General features: G+C 41.5%; 1 protein-coding gene across 4 annotated transcripts in view; it reads left to right on the top strand.

Moving 5' to 3' along the window:
* hdac4 (histone deacetylase 4) overlaps positions 1-15616 on the top strand; it is a 120074-nt gene extending 104458 nt beyond the window's left edge. For all 4 annotated transcript variants that reach the window (XM_013270239.3, XM_005450443.4, XM_019353109.2 and 1 more), the window contains 5 exons: positions 2633-2751; positions 3470-3603; positions 9932-10016; positions 10224-10365; positions 11158-15616. In XM_013270239.3, the coding sequence (XP_013125693.1) occupies positions 2633-2751; positions 3470-3603; positions 9932-10016; positions 10224-10365; positions 11158-11197 (520 nt within the window). In that variant the 3' untranslated portion in view covers positions 11198-15616. The remainder of the gene's footprint in view (positions 1-2632; positions 2752-3469; positions 3604-9931; positions 10017-10223; positions 10366-11157) is intronic.
* The last annotated feature ends 7294 nt before the right edge of the window (positions 15617-22910 follow it).

Here is a 22910-nt window from a genome sequence, read left to right as displayed (position 1 = left end):
GTTTACGGCTGTCTGACTTGAAGTATATGAAAGGCTGGAAAACAACAAAAAAAAAGATGCAGTATGTCACGTCTTTCGCCTCATTCATCCACTTTTTATTTATGTCTTTACTCGATTAAGTTCACTTTGTTTTTCATCCTATTCGGCCTGACGTTTTCATCTGAAACGCTGCCAGCTGCACGATAGCGCAGTGACGCTCACACTCTGCGTATACTTACTGTCTGGGACTCCCAAAAACCTCCCAGTGCTACCTCCCGCCTCTCCCTCAGACAGCTGTGTGTATGTAGGAGTGTTGTGTTGTGGTGGGGGGTGGGGTGCGCACAGCAAAGGGTTATAATTTGGTGGTGAGCAAGAGATGGAAAAACCTGCGGCCTACGGAGCTCAGGGCACGCTGTTCACCCACAGCTGGCAAACCAACACCGTGTTCCTGAGGTCAGCAAAGTACAGGGGACCTACAACGAAACCCTGTGGTACTCCATCAGTCACAGCCCTCACTAAAACGCTACTTGCCCAAATATCCCAGGCCCCCCAAAAATTGTTGTGCCATGCCAGAGGTTCCACAGCGAATGACAGAGACACTTGTTTTGCCATCTGGGAAGTCCTATTTATGAACTCAGTTAGACATTGTAAATTATGCTAAACCAGAATGCTATGTCACATGATATGTCTGTGGCCCTCCTGTTATTACTAGTTCAAGGATTGATTATTACAGGTTCATAATTTATGGAAACCCAATAACATCTAAAGTTTTCACTTCTTAAAAGTTGTATTATTGTTATTTTGTGATAGGACTACAAAAACAAGCTAAATATAAACAACTCTAATCTTATTTTATCTAATCTGCTTGGTCAAAAACCCTTTCTTCAAAACAAGGTCATCCTATAAACCCGACTGGATTTTCCAGCCACAGCTTGCAGTGAATCATTCCGCACTATTCCACTGTTGATTTGATTTCTGTGTATGACACATTGCACACAAGCATTCAGATGAAGGTTGTACACAAGCAGCCCTCATTCACCACACCCATCCAGTCTTAGTTATCCTCCGTACTTAACACGCATACACATATGCAATTATATCTGTCCTTCCGTTTTTCCTTTTTACTTAAGGTTCATGCGGTGCATTGCACTAAATTTCCAAAGCTTCCACTTCAAACATTTATGTGGCAGTTTTCCTTACCACACACATACTGTACAAACAAACTGATTAGTTGGATGTTTGCTTTGAAAACCATGAAATGGAGAAAAATGCCATTTAGAAAAAAAAAATTAAAAAATACTGCAATTCATTCACAGTGCAAGTGAATTGTAGCATCCCCAGAGTGGAAGAAAGCAACATCACGAGGACACTAAAAACACTGAAGGCATTTCTTAGTATATTTATTTTATAGTAGTCCCTGTTACTTTTCTTTTAGCCATCAGAGCTAACACAATACTGATACAAAGCCATATAGCAGTCCCTATATGGCTAAAGATGGTGGCAGTTATTAACATAGTTTTAAGCGTTATTTAGCTACGCAGCATTATTATACAATACAATACAATACAATTTTATTTATATAGCACATTTAAAAACCACAGGCATGCCAAAGTGCTTCACAAAATGAGTTACTTTGACCAATCACTTTGACCTTCAGATCAATCCATTGATCTCAAAGCAGAGGTCAAATCTGACATGATACTTTAAGTCTATATATGGTGCTTTCTATAAGCTGCCAATACACTTCTTCAGGTTCTAAGAATTTTTGTCAATTTTCAAACAATAAATCATCAAGTTAACCTTGAAGAACTTGGTAGATCTAACCCAAATTTTAATGGATTATAAACATGACTACAAAGTTCAACCTTCCGAACTATCGTGTTTAATAACCTTAACCGAGGTAATCGGTTTTTTTGGTATTTATAAATCGGTCAGACTTGAGTTTGTTGATGTCAGCTCTTTGGTTTTCGTGCTTCTTTAATGTCCACGTATGCTTAGTTGTGAGTTCCTTATCCTTTGACACAGTTTCATGTATTGGAAATATGGCAGTGGGAAAAACTAACTGTTTATATTCACATGGGACAGCTGCTAGTAGTGTTATAATTTAATCTTGAAATCTCAGGCTTGGTGGTTTTGATTCTTCTTTTGGTGGTTTAAGCAGCATTTCTTTCTAATCTAAAGTATTTGCTGTATTTAATGCATTTTTTTTTTTTACAAATACATGTTTCATACAGTAAGAGCAGCCCAGTCACCCTGTCATTTAGATCAAATATTAACCATATGTGGCAGTTCAAGAATATCCGGTTGCAAGAATGCCAGTGAAATGTAGTGTGACACTTCTGATAGCCTTCCTTGAAAAATATAATATAATAGTGAGAATTTTCCACAAGGCTGTGTGACAAAATCTAACCTCACTTATCACCAAGGTTTTTGTGATATTTTTGAGAAACACTAGACTTTAAAATTACTTCTGGTTTCTGGCCTTCCTGTGTGGGGCAGCAAGCCAAATAAGAAGCATGCATGCACTGTTATTCATGCAGACGCTGATGTGTAAGGTTGAAATATAGACATCAGAAGCTGAAAACCTTTGACTGTCTGAGATTTAACTAAAATGTTTGTTACGAATACATTACCTTGCCTGTTGTTTCTGCAGGACGGTGGTCATGCCTATTGCCAACGAGTTTGCGCCTGATATGGTTCTGGTGTCTTCTGGCTTTGATGCAGTAGATGGACATGCCCCACCGCTGGGAGGATACAAACTGACAGCCAAATGTAAGTGCTGATTCAAACTGTCCATTTCATTTCTTCTAAACCTGTTTTTTTTTTTTTTTTTTTTCTATGAGCTGAATCATATATGCACATCTTAAGGCGTGCACCACGTCACTCGTGTCGTATGCTGTGTGATGCTACACTGCTTTCAATGCTATGAAAGACTCAAAAACAAACTCACCCCTTTTGTGTGCAGTGTGCATATCCGACTTACATATTCAGATAGAGACCCTGGCGTGACAGCAAAGAGCTTTTCTAAAACCATCCAGCAGATCTCAAATAAGAGCTTAGGGGGCTTTGTTGTCAAAGAGGGGGTGTTATGGGTGGTTAAAGAGGATTGCAGGAAGAGGGGATATGGTAGAATTTAGGGCTGAATACATATATAAGAACGCCCCACGTCCTGAGAGGAGAAACATCAAAGGCTGTGACCAAGACTAAACGCAAAGCCACATTTATTAAAATTAAACCTGGCTTATATTAGGGCTTGTTTTTTGGCCCCCAGTAAATCCACAGTGCACTCGCTTTCTCTTTTTCCTCTGTGATGCATTCACCCCTTCATTCATCCGCGCTCCAGCCCCTTTTTTCTGCCTTTTTTCTTTGATCAATATCCAGAAAGGAAGTTAGAGGCTGAATACCATTTCATTCTTCTTCTTCTTTTTTTTTCTTGCTCTTTCTCTCTCCCTCCCTTCGCCATTTCTGCTGTGATTTCCTGTCTGTCCAGGCTTTGGCTACCTGACCAGGCAGCTGATGGGTCTGGCAGGCGGTCGGCTGGTGCTTGCCTTGGAGGGGGGTCACGACCTCACAGCCATATGTGATGCCTCTGAAGCCTGCATCTCTGCTCTGCTTGGCAATGAGGTAAGATGTGAAGAGAGAGAAGGAGAGAATACTTTAAATATTTGTATAAATAATTGTCAAACTGTTCTTGATCAGCATATTAAAGATGACTGTTTGCCTGTGTCAGCTGATATGTGATGATATGTGAAGCACTGATATAATTCCTACACTGGAGTTTGAGCTGTTCCAGTTGAGTAACACTGCAGACTTTCTGTGTACACTTTAAATGAATGATGCTAAAACAAAAAGTGTTACAAATGAATCACTGAGCGATGATTTCGGTTCTTGATTTGCTGTTACAATGTCTTAGGATTCAATATTTAAGTGTTTGTCTTGTATTTTCTTACATTGCACATAAGGGCAGTGTTTTAGTCCATACTACCTGCTGAAGGATGAACCTGTTTTCATAAAAGTTTTATTACTACACCACAAGTTTGTACAATTCTGCAACAACAGCAGGCTGATTTTTATTTTTAACTCATCCAAGTCCAAGCTCTTCACATTTTCTTCGTCTACCCCACCACTCAGACAGGAAGTGAGCACCAAACACACACACATACGTCAGAGGGAGGATTTCCAGGCAGAAGGTTAATTGTGGAGTGTGTAGGTTGGGCAGGGGAGCAGCTCTGTGATTCATGGCTACCCACAGATTTCTTCTAGCTGGTGTCTGATTCATTGCAAAAGAACCACAAAACTGCGGTTTAAAGTGGAGATTCTTGAGAGACACTTTATATCAAGGATTAATATCCAGAGTGACATATATTAACATTTATTTTTAGAAAGCGAACAATCTGAAATGTTGCTGGAGTCTTAGCCACAAGCACAGGCTCAGATCGTTGGTTGTCATTGGATTGGTTTCTGTTCCTGCTAAAGCCATCATCTTTGCACTTCTGCAGTATTGTTTAGCAGTATAGAGCACCTTGAAATACATATAAACTACTTACATCATACCATATGGTATAACAATGTATTGATGCAGTGTTATTAACAATTTCCTTGGGACACTAATGCAAAATACTAAAAAGCAATAATAATTACAAATTTACTTTTATCTTACAAACTAAACAAAGCCTGCATGAAAATCAAAATCAAAATGACTTTTATGAGTGTGAGATGTTTAACTGTGAATTTATATCAGTCTAAATTTACTATATCAGTAAATTTGTACATTTGTAGATTTATAATAAGAATAAAGCAGCCTGACGGTGTTCCATGTGGATTTTGGAATCTAATCTATGACCGTATCATTTTATCTAATTATTTAATCTAACACACGAATTATGTTTCTGCTTCCACACTGTCTTCTGTAACGCAGAGATGTTGACCATCGCAGATTAACATTGCAGGGCCTTTCAGTCACACTGTAAGTAATAACGTGTATCCATGTAGCATGTTTCTAAAAAGAATCGTAAAGTGCAGCGTGAGCATGTTAGCGATGTTTTAACTGCTGACTATGTGCTAAACAGATCAAAGAAAGCTTCCAGCTCATGGGAAATGCCTAAACTTGGAGGCTAAATGTAATAACCAGCCTCTCTGTACCTGCACTTTGCCCACCAATGACTTGAAGCTGCAGTACATAGCACTGCCATTACATCTGTTAAAGCTTCAGGAATTCAAGGACACTTCAGAAGGGTGGATGCTTTTTGCTGTCACGAAGGTTTGTGCACGACTTCCAGCTTGAAGGACACTTTCGTTACTCAGAGTACCGCCCTGAAGCAAAAATAATATTTTAGGCCAGGGGCTTTGCTTCTAAGGTTTCAGCCGCCTGTAGTGCACCAGTCTCAGCAGGGGTTTGGAGGAGGTACCTGGACGAGTGCCATGGGGAGCTGAAAATTCGAAAATAGGCAGGAGGCAGGGAGCGTCAATTGCCTCGGCTCTGCAGGGCATCCCTCTCACCCGGGGCCCTGTCATTGATACACATCTGAAAGTGGTTACCCTCACACCTCTGCAAGCAGGGTCAGCCTTGGTCTTGGAATCCGATAATAAAAGGAAATGGAGCAATCATTTGAAGTCTGGAGGGAGGAAGCTATTGTTATTAAGGCGTGTGTAAGTATTGTTGTACCTGTGCAGGTCTTCAAAGTCTTTTTCAATAAACCTGGCCACTATACACAAGTCCCAACAACTTGGCTTCATGTTTAATTTAAAAAACCAAATCTTGAATAATGATTTTAAATATATATATATATATAGATATATGGCAGGAGCCTGACAGGACATGTTGTACGGAAGGCTTTACTGGCATGTGTTGAAAGAGCAGACTGGTTTGAACAAAGTTGTGAAGAACACAATGATGTTTTCCCCCTACAAAGATAGAACTACAGTTTGCATGACCTGCTCCGGCTGGCTCTTTGGCAGCAAGTGATGTCAGCTGTTTGAACAAAGGCAGATCACACGGTTGTTTGGTGCTTTGATAGCTGATAGCAAAGAAGAAAAAATAGGCTAAAATGTCCCTGATCAGATCAAAACAGCAGGAAGCAAGTGTTTCTAACGTAATCTCAGCAAACGTTTCTGTAATGGACAAGGAATGTTGATGGAAAACGTCAGTGGGGGATGGAGCTGGAGGGAAAGGATGGAGGCCTGTTTTCTTGTTTTGTTTGTCTGTCCTGGTAATGGCAAAAAAAAGTTTAGGAACAGTGAAGTCTTGCCAACCAGGCTTTGGGTCCAAGGCCAGCTGGGCATCAAATGAATAACAGTCAGAAAAAAAGCTTTTTTTTGAATGACTGAGTACTTTCTTTCTCTTTCTTTGAGACTGTTTTAGTTTGTGCATGTGTGCGTGTTGGAGGGGTGGACTGACGCATACGATCACTGCGGGTCAGCTGTGCATTTGTTTATGTTGCTTCGAGCTGCTTGGGGGGGGGCGAGGGGTTTGTCTGCAGGTATCATGAACCCAATACATGACTATAACTGAAACACTGTTCATGCTGTTGGTGCTCTTTAGTTGACCATTACTGGGAGGTAATGCGCAAGTACTGCAAAAGACTCTGTATGTTATACATCATCTTCTCTTGCCCTGTATCTCGTACTTTCTGTGTTTTACTCGAACTTGTGTGAGAGTTCTAGCCGTACTTTCTTTGGCAGGTTAAGACAAGCTTTGCTATAATGAGTATTGGGTTTCTTTTGAAAGCAGCTCAAATTAGCTGGTGGGAAAGAGTTAGGGAAGAAAATTGCTGAATGGACTTTACAGGCTCTTTTACCGCTGTAATGCATAATGCTGAAGTTTCTCTAGTTAAATAGCTCATGAATGATGCATTGGCAGCTCCACTAGTCAACTCTGAACTCTGGACTAATTGATGATTGCTCACAAACAGATGTTGGCCCAGCTCGAACCACGGTTGTTAGCAATTATTTGATAAACAACTGGCTAATATGCTAATTGTTACCAGCTGTCAATGAGGTTATTTTGTGCGTTTACACTCCAGTTACAGTAAGACGCTCGACTTCACCTGTCCCCCGCTTTGGATCTGACTTTTCCCCCACTAGAGCAAGGCTAACCCACACCTTTTTTCCAAAAAAGGTCGCCTTCTTTGCACAGTACACATCATTTCCTTGTTCACTTAGCATAACATAATCAACTGGTTTTAGCGACCGCCGACACATGCACATGGACACAACAGTAAACAATGGATGCCTTGTGCGCTTTTTCTTTGCTGAACAAGTGGAATTCCTCCTCTTTCCACTGTTTTGGTTTCAGCCTCTCTTAGGAATGTTTTTACCGGGCCACATTCCTGACGCTCGGCTCATGGCTTTCCATGGTGCCTCAGTTCTGTTGGGCAGGAGTTTTTTTATTTTGGACCGCTGTGTCACAGAGCGATGTAGACCTCCTCAGAGATTATTCAAACCATCATTATCTCGCACTGCTCTATCAAAGACTGCGACACATTTATAATGACACCAAGATCCAGACATCCAGCCAAGGCCAGTACCACCAACTCAAATAAACAGAATTACCATCACAGATGATCTGCTGGAGAAATTTGGGCTTGTGTTAGAGTACGCTTTGCATATCTGTATGTGTGTGTATATGTGCGTTTGCCATACCTGCTGGGGGGGGCCCCTGGACTACCCTGACAAGAGCCATTAAAGTTTATAAGCGTGAGGCCCAGCTGTCAATCAAGCTGACAGACTGCCCCTGTCCAACTCTGCTCTGACGTGAACCTCACGAAACCCCAGAGAACCCCTGACCTCGCTCTGACAGGGAGCTGATGCAAGCTGGATTTGCACGGGTTGGGTAGGTCTGGGCTGGAACTGGCTTGGGTTATGGTGGGTAGATGGTGGCTGTAGCCTGGAGGTTGGAGGAGTTAGTTTTGACTAAAAGATTAATGATTTCAGTCTACAGACTTGGAAATTTTGAGATGGGATAATAAGCACTGCTGTTTCCTTCTCCGCCACAACTAAAGTAATGTTACACCACTTTTAAGGAGCAGAGCTGCATATGACTCGGGTCATTTCATGTGCTTCTCTCCCTCGTTTTTTTGTCCAGTCAGTTAAATGACATTTGAAATTACAGTATCATATAAATGTGATTTCATTTCTGTGAAATGGCAACACCAGAGAAAAAATCCTGACGGCATTTATTCCGAGTTGAGCTCTGTTGAAGAGGCGGGATATGAAGGAGAGCCGGCTGACACGGGTTGACGCGTACGTCATGGCCAGTCTAAATGGGGCGCTGAAGAACCGAACCTTTAAGTTCTCCGGTAATTGAGCTCCATTGCTGTCGATTATTGAGTGCAGCAGCTCGTTCTCATAGCTGGGCCTCACTGCTGTACCTATAATGGCAGCGAGGCTGATCTGTCACTGAATTTTAGGTTAATGTTGAGGAAAGGTGTATTTTAACCCTAAACTGAAGCAAGCCGTGAATGAAAATTCAATAAGAAGTGAACGAAAAGGCAAAACAAAGGTGACTGAAAACCATCAGCAAGGTCCCGAACGGCCCTTTGGTCCGTTGAGGGTTTTGTTTGGATTTAAACAGTATGGAAAAGTAAGGCCGGCTTTGACTTATTGCGTAGATAAATAGTTGGAGTTGATGGACGGTCATTAAGCTTTAGGAAGCTTAATGACCGTCCATTGTTACTGTATGTTACTCTGGATGAAAGTGTTGGTCAAATATTAAATAGGCCAATGAAAATATTGTGCTAAAACTGTGTGTGTGTGTGTGTGTGTGTGTGTGTGTGTGCGCGTGTGTGTGTGTGTGTGTGTGTGTGTGTGCGTGTGTGCGTGTGTGTGTGTGAGCGACCTCTGTCCATTCTTCATTGCATGATGTAGCCTGTCGTGCCACAGTAGGATTAAAGTATCCCTCTCCCCAGACTGCCTTTTCCCTCTTCCCTCTGAACTCCTCCCACACACTATTTGTTTTAATTATAAGAAAACTTCCAGCCTCGGCCAAGCGAGACCAACCGACAATGACTTTTTCCTCTTCTCTCTGGCATTCTGCTCACAAATCTCAGGCCAAACTGTTTTTCTTTCTCTCCGTGTCTCTCTTTACATGAGTCTCAGTCGGTGCTTTATTCCGTTGGGGTTATGACTGAGCAGAAAAGGGATGCATGTTGTCTGTGATGGAATGTGGAGCTGAATGAGCCTGTTTGACAAAATGGGATGGGAAAGTGTCATATGTGCAGTTGGCCAAAAGGGAAATTGAATCATTCCGGGTTGGGAAGGCACTTTGAGGAATAGCCCTGTTTTCTCTGTGCTGCGGCTTGGAGCCGTGCTCTCTGAGGTGCGTGCACGTTTTTCGTGCGTGCATGTGTGTGCCAGTGCAAGCGTTTGGGCAAACTGGCAGTTTCTGCTCTTATACATCTGTTGCACTAGCATGTGTCCTCGGAGTGGGACACTGTACAAAGCACGCATTGTCGATTGTGTCAAAGAGTAGCAAAGCTGCCGATGAGTGGGAGGAGGTGTGCATCTGCAGGCCTATTTTCTATTGTGTCAGCAGCTCAAACTTGCTCCCCACCTCTTGGATTGACTCAACCGTGGGCCGTGGGCCACAATCAAAAATGATCCCTTAAACCTGGAGGGACTCGCATTAGTTCAAGTGAAGTTTTGGAGCGAGGCTTCTGAACAGCTGTCAGTCACATTTATAGAAAGGCCTATCTCACCATATTCAGCTCACCAGAAGAAACGCTGTGATACATTTAATGCGCTTAACCGATGTTCCCAGTAGGCATAGCTTCATTGCCAAGTTAGAGCAGTTTTATTTCAGCAAAGGTGCCATAAGTGGTCTCACAGATGACTCTTCTGATGGTTCAGCACTGATACTGTAAAAGTGTGCAGGGCCATTGTCTTGTTTTGTTTTCCTTTTGATAGAGAAAAACATTTCATGCTTAATTTTTCTATTGTTTTCTGTTCCTTTCAGTTGGACCCCATACCCGATGAGGTGCTGCAGCAGAGACCAAATGCGAATGCGGTACGGTCTATGGAGAAAGTAATCGAATTTCACAGTGAGTAGATCTTTTGCATTTTTTTAAGCATTATGTATTTGCTTTATCCTGCTGGCATTATAAATAATAATTAGGTGTAACTAGCTTCCCTAAGGGTAAGTCAAGTAGTTGGTAAGCAAAGCTTCTAGATGCTGAACTTCATGTTCAAATCCAGTTAGCCGAACATATTATATCTCTGCACACACTCTGTCTGCATTTCTTTATCAGGTAAATACTGGTGCTCACTGCAACGTTCTGCCTCCTCGCTGGGTTATTCTTTGAGTGAGGCCCTCAAGCGTGAAGCAGAGGAAGCTGAAACTGTTTCTGCCATGGCCTCATTGTCTGTCGCAAACAAGCATGTTGGAAAGAGGTAAGTTGATTGTCGTCATTTACAGTCACTGATGTACATTTGGCTGTGGCTCAGGAGGTAAAGCAGGTCATCACGATACCACAATACCAGACCCAGAGTTACCCCCGAAGAAGCATTGCTTGTTTAGAGGGGTTGACAAGAAAAAGCCTCTTTGCTGTAAAGTTAGGTTTACAAAGTTGCTTCAGGACAAAGCTGCAAGACTGCTGCAACAGAAGGTATTTGCCCATAATGCACAGCACCTTGTTTAATGAAAACCAAACACGGCACATCAGCACAAACACCTCACACCAAGTGTCAGCACGGTGGGGGAGCTTGTTTTTCAGTCAGAGGACTTGGGAATCTTGTAGTTAGAATTAAATGTTTGGCTATCCGACTGACAGTAAAACCTTTGCCCTGACTGGGTCAGGACCAAGCACAACGGGATTGCTGAAAAAGAAAAGAATCAAAGTGCTGCAATGGCCCAGTCAAAGTCCAAAGTGATCGAAATGCTGCTGTGAGAGATAAATGGATCAATGAATGACTGCAAATCTAAAAAACTGAAGCAAAGCTGTAAAGAAGAGTGAGACAAAATTCCTTCACAATGTGAGAGAACGATAAAGTCCAACAGAAAATGATTACTTGTAGTTGTTGCTTCAACACGCTACTGAATCCTGTGAAAGCTCTCTATTACAGGACTCCTTCAATGCAGTTTTTTCCTGCTGTAACATTATATGTTGTATTTGTTGTTAATTAGTTAAAACAGTTTTCTGTTACTTCTCCTTTGTTCATAGTGTTATCTTTTTTTTTTAACAGGGCTGAAGAGGAACCAATGGAAGAGGAAGCTCCTATGTAAAGAAACATCACGACCTTTTCGATCTCTCAGACTCATCGGTGGCATTTTATCGTGACAAAAATGGACCACCGAAGATGAGCGACCCTTTTGCTGATCAGCAGTGCACTGAGCAATCAGCATAAATGCGTTGCATTGCATTGCACTTAAAGACTTTTGGATATACGATTGTTTCAGCTATCCCGTAATGACAACCTCCAGTGCCAGTGCTTTTAAAACACTAGACAGACATACTTTTGATTGCCAGTGAGAACCATACAGAGGACCTACAGTCATCTACTCTTCATGTAATTCTGCTCTGTCCCTGCTTTATCTTCATCTCTTCGCTTTCCTGAAGACCACCATAGCTATTGTGATTGTTACTCTGGACTAAAGATGGGTTCTTGCTCTTTCAAGTTATCTAAATGAGAGGGAAAAAACGACAGTTTTCCATATTGTTGAAGGTTACAGATGAGAAAGGTCACAAACCTGTTAGAGTAAAAGACATTTGTGCCTTCCCCCCCTCCACCCCGTCTAAACTTGGTGGAATTTTTATTGAACTCCACTGGAAGAGTTTTGCCTTAAAAATAGTTTTGGGACTGAGGCCTCTTCTCCCCAAGCCCTCACACATTTCTATCCTGGCAAGACATCCACTGCCTGCATGTTGTTGGCACATAGACTGAAGGACTTTGGCATGTTTACCTATAATTCCCTGCAACCAGCCTACTGTCTCTGCCCCCACCTTTTCCCCTCATTTTCAGTGTCCACTTGGAAGGTAGTTCCCAGCCACAAGTTGGAGGTGGCTCCTTTAAAAAGGAAATTAAGAGTTGTATCATTTAATCACATAGGCACCAATTCTTCTTTGTCAGAGAAAGATGTACGTAGCATGCACTTTACTGGAGCATTGGGACTTCTGAAAGATAGAATCCTCTTTATATCGTATGTAGTAGTTACATAAAAATGAAGCCAAAGCATGACAGATTATTGTCTCTGTAGAGTATAACCACTTACTGCCCCACACATATAACAACGACTGAGCAGTGTCAGTATTTACGTTAGAATTTGTCTCACTTTTTCAGACATTTGCCGAATGGAAATAAACTAATCTCACATGGGCTAATTTGTTGAACCAGCCCTCTCTTTAAGACAAGGACCATACCACCTGGGATTTTCCAGAGGGGTGTTCTGGAGCTTTCACAGCTGGCTTAACATCTTTCGATCCTTATCAAGAACATCTGCGTTGCAAATGTCAGGTGATACGAGGCAGGTGTGAATGGGTCTGCCTCTTCGTATACAATAAAGCACAAACTCTTCTTTATATATTTTTTTAATAGTATGCACACATTTTTAGGTGTTCTGCATTATAAAACGCAGTCCTCTTTTTGACAGCCCGTGGCTCAAATGCACATATTTGAGCTTTAAATAGCACATGTAGCTCAGCCTGTCCTCCTGGATTCTGAATCGTTTTGTTAGGTCGGGTCTCGTTACTAATCTGAGTATCAAATCTTTTTGAATCAGCATTTTTATATGTTATAATATTTAAGAAGACAAGATGTAAAAGTTTCCTGCTCTGATTTTTTTGAAGTCAAGCCCACAATATAGCTCCCAGTCGCTCTGCACCACACAGACAACCACCAGCCTAGGTTGTAGTAGTTTGTTTAATTTAATAATTAAACAGTCCCAGATTAAGACTATAGCGGCCCCTCTGATCAGCATGCTAACTTCCTTCCAGCTTGTGTTTGGCCCTCTGGGCAACTACCTTCTGCCGCCTTTATTTGACCTAAAAACTAATCGTGTCTTTAATGTCGTTTTTAAGTGAACAGGAAACGGAGTGCTGTGGTATTTACTGTTATTTACTGTACATAGGACACTGATCTCCTGAGTATTCCTGCCACACACATTAACTATTTTTTTGGTTTGTTTTCCTCTCATTCGCTTTTTTCTGCTTTTGAGCTCTAGTGACTTATTTTTGTACAATTTTCCTGTTGTTTTGTGCGTGTTGTCCACTCTCTGTTTCTCTGATATGTTGTAAAGCTGACATACTTCACAGCAGGTGAGGGTTCAGACTCTGTTTTTAGTGGACGTTACACGAGTACGTTTTCTGGGTTCAGGGTTTTTGCGGGAGCGTTGGGATTCAAATGTTTCTACTTTGTATAATGATGGACAATTGTGTATTTACTGTCTGTTCATAGTAGATTTATATATAAAAAGAAATGAGTATATTATATATCTATACATTACAAAATGCTACGATGTTGTTTTTGAAGTTGGTATTGAAAAACAATACTTTCCGTGGGTCTTAGTTACAGTTGGCCCTTTTTAGGGTGTTACTGAAGGCACCTTTTGCTGTTGATTATGTGTTGAGCAGCATTTTTCTGGCTGTTTTTTGTCTCTCAGCAGTAATGACTTCTTTTTTGGGGGGGGGGTCTGTTTTGTTTTTGTTCATTATTTATCCCATTGGTACCATAACACTGTTACAGTAGGTGTGCAGTCACCCTCTGCTCAGCCTTGCATTTTAATGCACATATTTGTCAGATTCCATACCTTTTCTTTCTCAGTGCAGATGTTCTTGCACACATATCTTGCCTGGCATCTGTTAAGTTTCAGTATTTCAAGAAATTTGAGACTACAGTTAAAGATATGAATTTTTCAACATCCAAAAAAATGCCAAAGTCTTTTTTGTTCCTCTTTGTTAAAGATTATCATCTGACGTATTTGAAAGAATAGGAAGAATAGCGAGGGCGGATTAGAATTGGAACACGGCCATTGCTTTCTCCCTGTGTTAAATCACCACGACAGGCCTCGCAAATGGTTTTGTATGATCAACATTTATTTTCTTATCAGGCCAAGTATGCTTAGTTTTAATTTAAATTAACATTTTTCAAGTTCACAGCTGAATTCTCATCAGCTTTGGTATGCAAGTTATGTTTCTGTATCTAAAAATCACAGTTGTTTGATCACAGTAGTAGCCAACGTGTCCTGGCTTTGTCTGCAGCAGGACCAAGGTATCTATGCCTTAAAAAAAACAGGAAAAAACACGTTTGATTTTCTTTTTTGGGGGGACATTTCAATCAGACGTACAAGAAATAAATTTGCTTATTTTAACTGAATGTATCTTTCAGAAAGATCTTCCCTCTCCTTACTAATGCACCACTAATGTCTTTAAGTCTCGAATCCTTTTCCATAACTTTTGTAGTTGAGATATGGATATGGTAGATTGTTTTCACCATCATCTTTTTTTAGTAAATTTCTAAAGATAATGTCTATACCAATACAAGTTTGCATTAAATTGTGCATAAAGTTAATTCTGCCAAAACAAAACCTCTGGTCTGGTTGCAGCAGGGCATCTTTTGTTATAATATTTAGCTTTTTCTGTACATTCCCTTTTTATTAGACACACAGGCACATTGTTTTCTCCTCCTTTGTAGATGTTGGCCAGCTTCTTTGTGTGTGCGATACTTGCGTACTTTCATAGTCGGGATATGAAAATGCATATAATCGGGCTATCCTGAATATGACCTCAGCTGGGATATGCTGACATCTCGGCTCATTTTAACACACTTGAAGAGATGCCTTTCAGTAACCCAGCCCAGAACATTCCCAGAACCTTTGCACAACAGTGCCAGTCATGGCTTTTCTTCTGTTTAATGCTTTCGTTTCTCAAACGCTGCCAAAACTAGCACTGTCTGGCTACTCTGGCCATCTGTCTTCACTGTTAGTCTTAAAACAATGTCCAGTAACCAAAAAGAAAAAAAAAGCAGCATTCCATTTTGGTGTAATTTCCATTTATTATAAGGTAAATCTTTTTTCTTTTTTAACCCTCACAGGTCTGAGAGCTGTCTTGTTTATGTAGATGCCCCGGTCTGACCCCACTCCGCTCCTCCTCTTTTCTCCCTGCATGATCCGTCTGTCTGCATGCATTACCTGTCTGTCTGTCTGTCCCCTGCCACACACCAGCACACGGGATCAAGCACTGAAGGATTTTCACTGTATCCAAACTATTTTTTATCTCTTTGCTTCTCTTTTTGTTTCTAGTATGGAGGACTTTGGGTGCTTTCCATGTTGTGCTTTCACTTGTAGCGAACGAATCATCAAACCTGGCAGACTTAAGTTGAATAAGTTACAAAAAGAAATAGTATCAAGCACAGACAATAGATTTTATTGTATTTATGTAGAAAATAAATTGTTTAGTGGGATGCTTTGTAAACTCTAAGACCAGAATGGACTGTCTTTTTTTTGTTTGTTTTTTCCAAACCAGGCGAGATGTGACTTTGGAGGATTTTCAGAAGATATTTGTGTTTTCTGTCACGTCTGAACTCATCAAAGGGCTCCATCCAGACGCCTGGTCATTGTTACAGTTGTCCATTCCAGTAAATAAGCCAGTTATCTCTATGACCACTGTGGTTCAGAAACAAACAGTTCTAGGTTTACATATGTATAAAATGCATATTCTTTTTTTTTTATCAGTTATGTTTTTGACTTGTTCCACCATTGTTACAAAAATAGTACATTTTTCTCGGGAACCTTTGCTCTAACATGTTGTCTTTGACATGTACATTATAAAGTATTGTTTTGAAAAAAAAAATTGATGTGTTTTTGTGCTTTTGCTGTTTGCTGTAATTTCGAAGATAAAGCATGAAGGCAGACGTTCAGGATGTGTCCTCACACGCGATAAAAGAAATACTACAGAGATTTATAGGGATTGCACTTAAAAGTTCGAGTGCAACAGCATATCCGTATCTGCTTCCATCGCTACTTTGCAGCAGTTTCTTGTGGTGGGTAATGATATGATTGGATATGAATGCCACGCTTGGTAAAATTTCCAAAAACGATAGAGCCTGAGAGAGGCTTGTGTTTCTGAGAATATTCTGATGAGGTTGATCTGGCCTTGCAGACATTCCAGACTTCCAAGTGAGTCAATACCGTAGTTAAAATGTAAATATCAAACTTTACAGCATTAAAAAGCTCACAGGTCCAAGGCTAGTGCAAAAAACTCATCCATCTGGATACTGTTCAAGGTCAAAATTAGAGTGGATGGTTTGACTGAGAGGCGTGCCAACACAGCAGGGTGTAGCTGATGGTTGAATCTGCCAAGCTTCGCCTCCAGTAATTCCAGTCGTAGTCAACTGGACCTCATGCTAATATTTATGATGATGGTCCATCCATGCATCCATTTTCTTAACTGGTTATCCAGTCCTGGAGCGTATCCCAGTAGATTGACCAGTTAAACTAACATGCTTTTGGCCAAATCTCCTGCGATGCATATTGACCGCAGACTGTTTGGTCAGATATTCTGCTCTAACAGAAGCTAAAGTTCTGAAAATCCCCAGATTAGTTTTTTCTTTCAAGCTTGTAATCTTTAATCCAACCGACAGCCCATCAAACCGAGTCACTTTATTTATACTACAGACGATGACCAAAGTGCTGCACAAACAAAGTCATCAAAAAAAGCAAATGATTTAGGAACAAAAAAATGTAAATTAATAAAAATATAAATGACAACAGTAAATAATACAAACTACAATGATGAGAGTAAAAGGTGCACTGGGAAAGATGACACACTAAATTAAAGCTAATCTGAAGCTAAAGAAGCTATCACACTGCACACAGCTCCCTCTGCAGGCACACAAGTTTTTATAAATGTTAACATTCAGAGTTGCGCTCCCCAGTTCCTGCAAACAGCCTTCAGTGTAAAACTGGGGTAGTGGGCCTTTACGTCCTGAGGTGGGCATCATTGGCAAGAACGGCAACAAGGGCCCCACAGTAGCTTTGACCAGGATTAACCACCCATTTGGAGAGGTCAAAGGTCTTAGCCAGCGTTGAATCCCTGATGGTGGTGGAACTAACGCTAAGACAACAGTCCAAAAACAAACAAAGCCAATCCCGACTTTCCTCCCCTCAAATAAATATACATCCCAGTGCTTTCAGTCAGAGTCTGAATTCAGTGAGTAACAGTGTAAATAACACCACTGCGGCAGGATTTGTAGACTTGTCAGGTTTGAAGCACCATTCAGTGAAGACAACCTGGTTTCTTGAGAAAATAACATTCAGTTGAGGCGTGAGGGACAATATTTACCATCTTAGAGATGCTGAAAAAAGCTCTGAAAGCGCTACTACTAAAAACGATGACAGTAAAGCTGGGAATGTGCTCTTTTATGGTTCCTCTGTGCCTTGAGATGCTCTAATGACGTGCCCGTGACACACACAGACTGCCCGTCTCACCTTAAGTTCACCGTATTCCCGCTATGCAGTGACACGCAACCCCCGTGCCCTCCAAGTCAGGTCAGGTCGGAGAAGGGGTGAAGCCCTGCTAGTTGAACTTTCCCCCCTCCTGAAGCTCAACCCACAAGATGGTTTCCTCTTCCACAACAAAGAACTGAAAAGTCAGAACCCCCCCACCCCTTATTTTGTTTCCCTCTCATTTCCCTGCAGTGACATTCTGGTCTGCCGCAGCTTTCTTGCCTTGCTCATCTTCCTCCAGCGTCGGCCGTTATCAGTCAGCTCTGTCATTACCCAGCCGCCCGTATGCGTAAAAAAAGGCCTCATCCTCCCAGCTGTGCTCATCGCCGCACTTTTTAATTGCAGGTTTGAGTGACTCCAAATGGGCGATGAGGCTTTGGCCAGTTGCTTGGATGACAAATAAAACTAATTATAGAAGAGAGTCATTAGAATTAAATTTGGATCTTCAGCACACAAACATCAGCTATATTTAACAGGTCCTAACAAACATGTACGTTGGGATCACAGAAGGGGCCCGGTCGAGTAAAGTCTGTGAAGTCTTGAAGAAGGAAAGGTCGACGAAATGTTAGACACAAAGTTAGAACAAATCCAGCAGTTTCTCTCGACTTGTTCTATTCCAAGCATGACTTTGGAAACAATGAAAATGAACGTGAGGAGCCTGTGGCCGTTTGCTGTTCTTTCCATCGGATGTTCCGTCTGTCCGGCTGACACTTCTGATCCATAGTGTATTTGAAAAGCTGTGCGGCATTTGCTTATCTTGCTACTGTATGTGTTTAGTCTACTGTTCGGTGTGCGCTGACATCAAAAAGGGAAAGACACACAGACACACACACACGGCTGGAAGGTTGTGCAAACAGAACAACAGTAGATCACTCTCAGCTTGGGTGTCAGGACTAAAGCGCAGTACAAAGTTCAGTGACGGACAGCAGCACATACTGTACATCCAGTCATCTGCCACATTAAAACCACATGCTTAATGTTGTGTAGGTCTGCCTCTTGCCAACAGAACAACCATAAACCCATCTGGGAATTTCCACGGGACCGCTGTGGACGTCCTGCGGTCGTCTATAACAGGGACATTAGCAGTGGATCCTTTGGGTCCTGTGGATTGTCTGATGGGGACTCCGTGGATCAGGCTGTTCTTCCACATCCCACAGATGCTTGATTAGTTTGGTATTTGGGGATTTTGAGGGCCAAATCAATGCCTCGGGCACTGTGGTTTGTTATTCAGCTGTTCCTGAGATGTTGTTGAGGTGTGGCTGAGCACAATGTGGTTCTGGAGGAGGCGAAGGACAATTTAAAATCCTTCTCCTCATATACAGGGTCTTTAATTGTTAGATCCCATCTTAGTGCAGTATCACCCCCAAAACAGTATTTTGCGCTCAGACTGCGGGCTTACTTGTTGTTCCTAGAGAACTGGAGGCAGAGCCTTCAGCTTTCAGGCCCCTCTTCTGTGGAACCAGCTTCCAGTTTGGATTTGGAAGACACCCCCTCTACTTTCAAGATTAGGTTTAAAACTTTCCTTTTTCATAAAGCGTATAGTTAGGGCTGGACCAGGTCACCCTGAATCCTCCCTTAGTTACACTGAATTAGGTCATTGGTGCTGGGGGGTTCCCATGATGCCCTGGTTGTTGCTTCTTCACTCACTGTGAGTTTATGCACCTCTCTGCATCTAATCATTAGTTATTATCAATCTCTGGGTCTCTTCCACAGCCGGTCTTTGTCCCGTCTCCCTCCCTCCCAACCAGCAGATGGCCCCGCCCCTCCCTGAACCTGGTTCTGCTGGAGGTTTCTTCCTGTTAAAAGGACGTTTTTCCTTCCCACTGTTGCCAGATGCTTGCCCATAGGTGTTTTTTTGTGTTTCTCTTCTCTGTATAATTGTGGGGTCTTTATCTTACAGTATATAGTAAAGCACCTTGCAGTGACAGTTGTGACTTGATCCTATATAAATAAAATTGAATTGAACTGACTGAGAAAATTGATGCACTTATTATTAATGTTATTACTATTTACAAATGTTCTCTAGATATGCTACTAATAACATTATTGTCTATTGTTTTTAACTCCGCAGTAATTGTAATCATGAAATTGACATCTAACAGTATCCGAATGTTGCTTGTTTCAAGCCACCAGCGCTGTCTCCAGGTCTTCAGACGGCTTGAACTGTGATGTGGATTTAACCGCTATGTCCTCCTGATGGAGTATTTATAGTGGTGCCTGTGCAGAGTGGAAATAAATACCAACAAATTCCTTTTGGGTTTTCGAAGCAGTGAGTAAATATTTTATTTTTGCCTTAAATTATATTTCAGAGTATGCACTGTATGAATATATTACCTGTTTAGTTTTCATTTCTCTTGAATGTAGTGAAAAATAAACGAGAAGTTTGGCTCCTGAAGTGGCGTGACCTGGTGACTCCTGCTGACCCTGCAGTCATCACTAGTGCTAATGATGCGGGGGGGGGCATCACCCTACAAACACAGACCCTCGTCTCCTCCCCGGCCTGCAGACAAATCAAATTTTACTGCTTTGTCTGTGAGCAGCTATCAGCCTCGTTACTGGCTCACAGCCACGGTGAAGGCAAATTATTCATATTCATATTTGTAAACTGTGGTTTAGCAGCAAAAGCACTGATTTGTTGGTGTCTGGCCTAACTCACTGTGAGATGAGTTAGAAATATTGATCAACTGTTATTATAGATAATGTGGTTTTTGTGTGCATTTGTTTGTGAGTGAAACAAACAGTGAAACCTTAAAGAAATGTTTCTTTCTTCCAGCCGTCCTTCGCCTGAACCTGATAGCAAGGCTGCAATTATTGTTTGGCTGACATCACTGACGCTAAAGTTAGATATTTTCTAACTTGGTCACACAAATCTTTTTTTTTTTTTTCAATCTTATGAAGGGATAATAGATATTTAAATGCACAATAACAGATGTTGGTGGTGTTAGTCAGAAATGGATGCAGTTTATATATGCACTATATGTGTGTGCATGCATATAAGGTGAGGTCAGATGGACTTTAGAGAACACCAGAGGTGATGTATAATAAACACACATAATGCAGGTCCAGGCCACAGCTGCATGCATATTTGTGCTCTGCAATTATGCTTTATCTATTGCTTAATTGATCACATTTATTTCTTAATGCAAACCAGACCTGATATCAATTGATGCTCCAAAAAAAAAAAAAAAGCTTTTGTTTTGACAGTCTGTCATAAAAGACTCCTAAATAACACTTCATACCCCAGAGAGGATTTCAACAAAAGCATCTGCCTCCACATTAATTTGGAATTTGGTCTCTCTGCTTTCCAGAACTCAGTGTGATTGCCTTCACTGTTTTTATAACAACAGTAATCTCTTACAGAGAGATGCGAAAACAACATGACAGATCAGACGTTGTCTTTTTTTTCACGTGGCAGCAGCATCAGATCGTTTTTTTTAGTACATCACAAATCAGAAGTGAAAGGTGTTTTCAGAACTGCACTGCAGATGTGTTTGTCACACAAAATGGGAAAAGAAAATATCAGACACACACACACACGGATGGGACTGTCAGACTGTTGGCTGTAAATGCAGGACTGCTTTTACAGCTCTACAATCAGTCCAGTTCCACACGAAAACCCCAAAGAGACACGCAGTGAAGGGCAGCAGTGTGGGGATGAGAGGATGATGATGATGTGCACACTACAATGCAGAGCTGGAAAATGCAGGAAACCGTTTGATAAGCACAGAGATGACAGAGAGAGTAGGTATGAGACCTGAACTGTGTGCATGCAGTGACTTTTTCTTTTTATAGGGCCGATGACAGACACACAAGATCAGGGTTATGAGGATACTTAGGAGTGCTTTAGAGTGCCACGCCCTTTAATGGAGGATTAATGGAGGATGTACCTCAGCAGTGTCGTGTAAAGGCTGTTAGGTTTGAGGCTGTAGGTCAGGATCAAAGCAGACTGAGGAAAAAAAGGGTTTGGTGGTGGAATTCAACCATCAGAGGTCAGTCATTACAAACTATCCCATGTACCAAACCCTTTCTGTTAGTGTAATCAGCATAATCAGCAATCAGCAGATGCATGATGAAGTGGAAGGAGCTGACTGTGAGTGACAAAGTGTGGTGACTGTAAGAGGCATAAAGCTGCTTAAGAAAAATCTAAAATATTGAGTTTCCACCTTCTTTGAAGAAATAAAATCCTCATATTTAAGAATATGAGCCTGAGATATGACAGTAATGCAGGCACATGCTTCTGTGTAGGATCTCAGGGCGCCGGAATAAAAGATGGAATGAAGGAAAGGTGGAGACGAGCTTAAGAAAAATGCCAGAATCTTCTGTTTTTTTCAGGGCAGCCTCGACAGCTCAGTCTCTGCCAGGTTTCTCTGAATTCTCAGAACTATCACACACTCTCTCCTTGCATTTCAACTTCTGTTCATTTGTATACACAGCAGTTTATTGCTTTGTTAGTGAAGATGTCCATAATGTCAGCACTGGTTCATTTAAACACACAAAGAAACGCCTGCAGTTTCATTTTTATTTGTTTTATGACAGATGGAGGATCTTTATGTGGCTTGTTTGCAGCTTTAGTTGTGTTTGCATGAAGCATTTTTCTCCTGTAGTGAGGCCAGCGTATGCATGAAATACTGACTAATAAAGAGCTGTCTTGCTCAAACTAGTCTAATTTCTTAGCAAGAATACCTTTTTAATCACCCGTTTCATCAGTCTTAACTTGATAAAGTAAACCTTCACAACAGGGGAACCAAAGAGAAAAATCAGATATGGCTCAAACCTTTGAGGCATATTTGAAGCCTGACTAATGCTTTGTGTATTCCCTCGGTGGCAGCCTACACAGCTGACTTCCAGCCTTGCCAGCAAACACATACAAACAAACACACACACACATACGCAGTCGAGCCAACATCACCCTTCAAAGTGGTATAAGGTTAACCTTTGAATTTCTTTTTTCTTCACTGAACCAGACGAACACAGAATACCGTTTGAGGCACACAGAGTGTAAACCTTTACTTTATTCCATTTTTTAGTGCAAATTAAAGTTTTGTAGCTTTTTCCGTCTGATTTTACGGGAAACATCTGGATCTCTCGCACCACTGGAGCGGTGGCCCCGGGTGATTCTGTGCTGCTCAGCTGTGAGGGCCCGGGATAATGAGCAGGTATCAAACGGGCTCCTATGGATAAGCCGGCCTTGGTAGGAAGGGCTGCACAACAACGTCCAAGACCACCATGCCAAAAGTGACTGCACACTGTGGCGTCTGTTCATATTTTTTTGAAGCGTTGTGAAAGATTTAGAAAAGGATTCTGGCTATTATTGCTTAAACTCTTACAGGTTAATTAGTTAGAGCTCACAGGAATATTTGCTTGATATTATACAGAAAATCCAGTGAGTGTGTTTTGGCTGCCATGCAGCTCAGGTATAGCATGTGTAAATTCACCACATTTACGAGGGCCTGATCCTTACCCTTCATACAGGGAGGGTCGTGCCATTCCTCCAGCA

The sequence above is a fragment of the Oreochromis niloticus genome, linkage group LG16 (genome assembly GCF_001858045.2).
Source record: "Oreochromis niloticus isolate F11D_XX linkage group LG16, O_niloticus_UMD_NMBU, whole genome shotgun sequence".
NCBI classification, from domain to species: domain Eukaryota; kingdom Metazoa; phylum Chordata; class Actinopteri; order Cichliformes; family Cichlidae; genus Oreochromis; species Oreochromis niloticus.
Note: the sequence above shows the minus strand (reverse complement) of the source record. Positions and strands in the feature narration are given on the sequence as shown.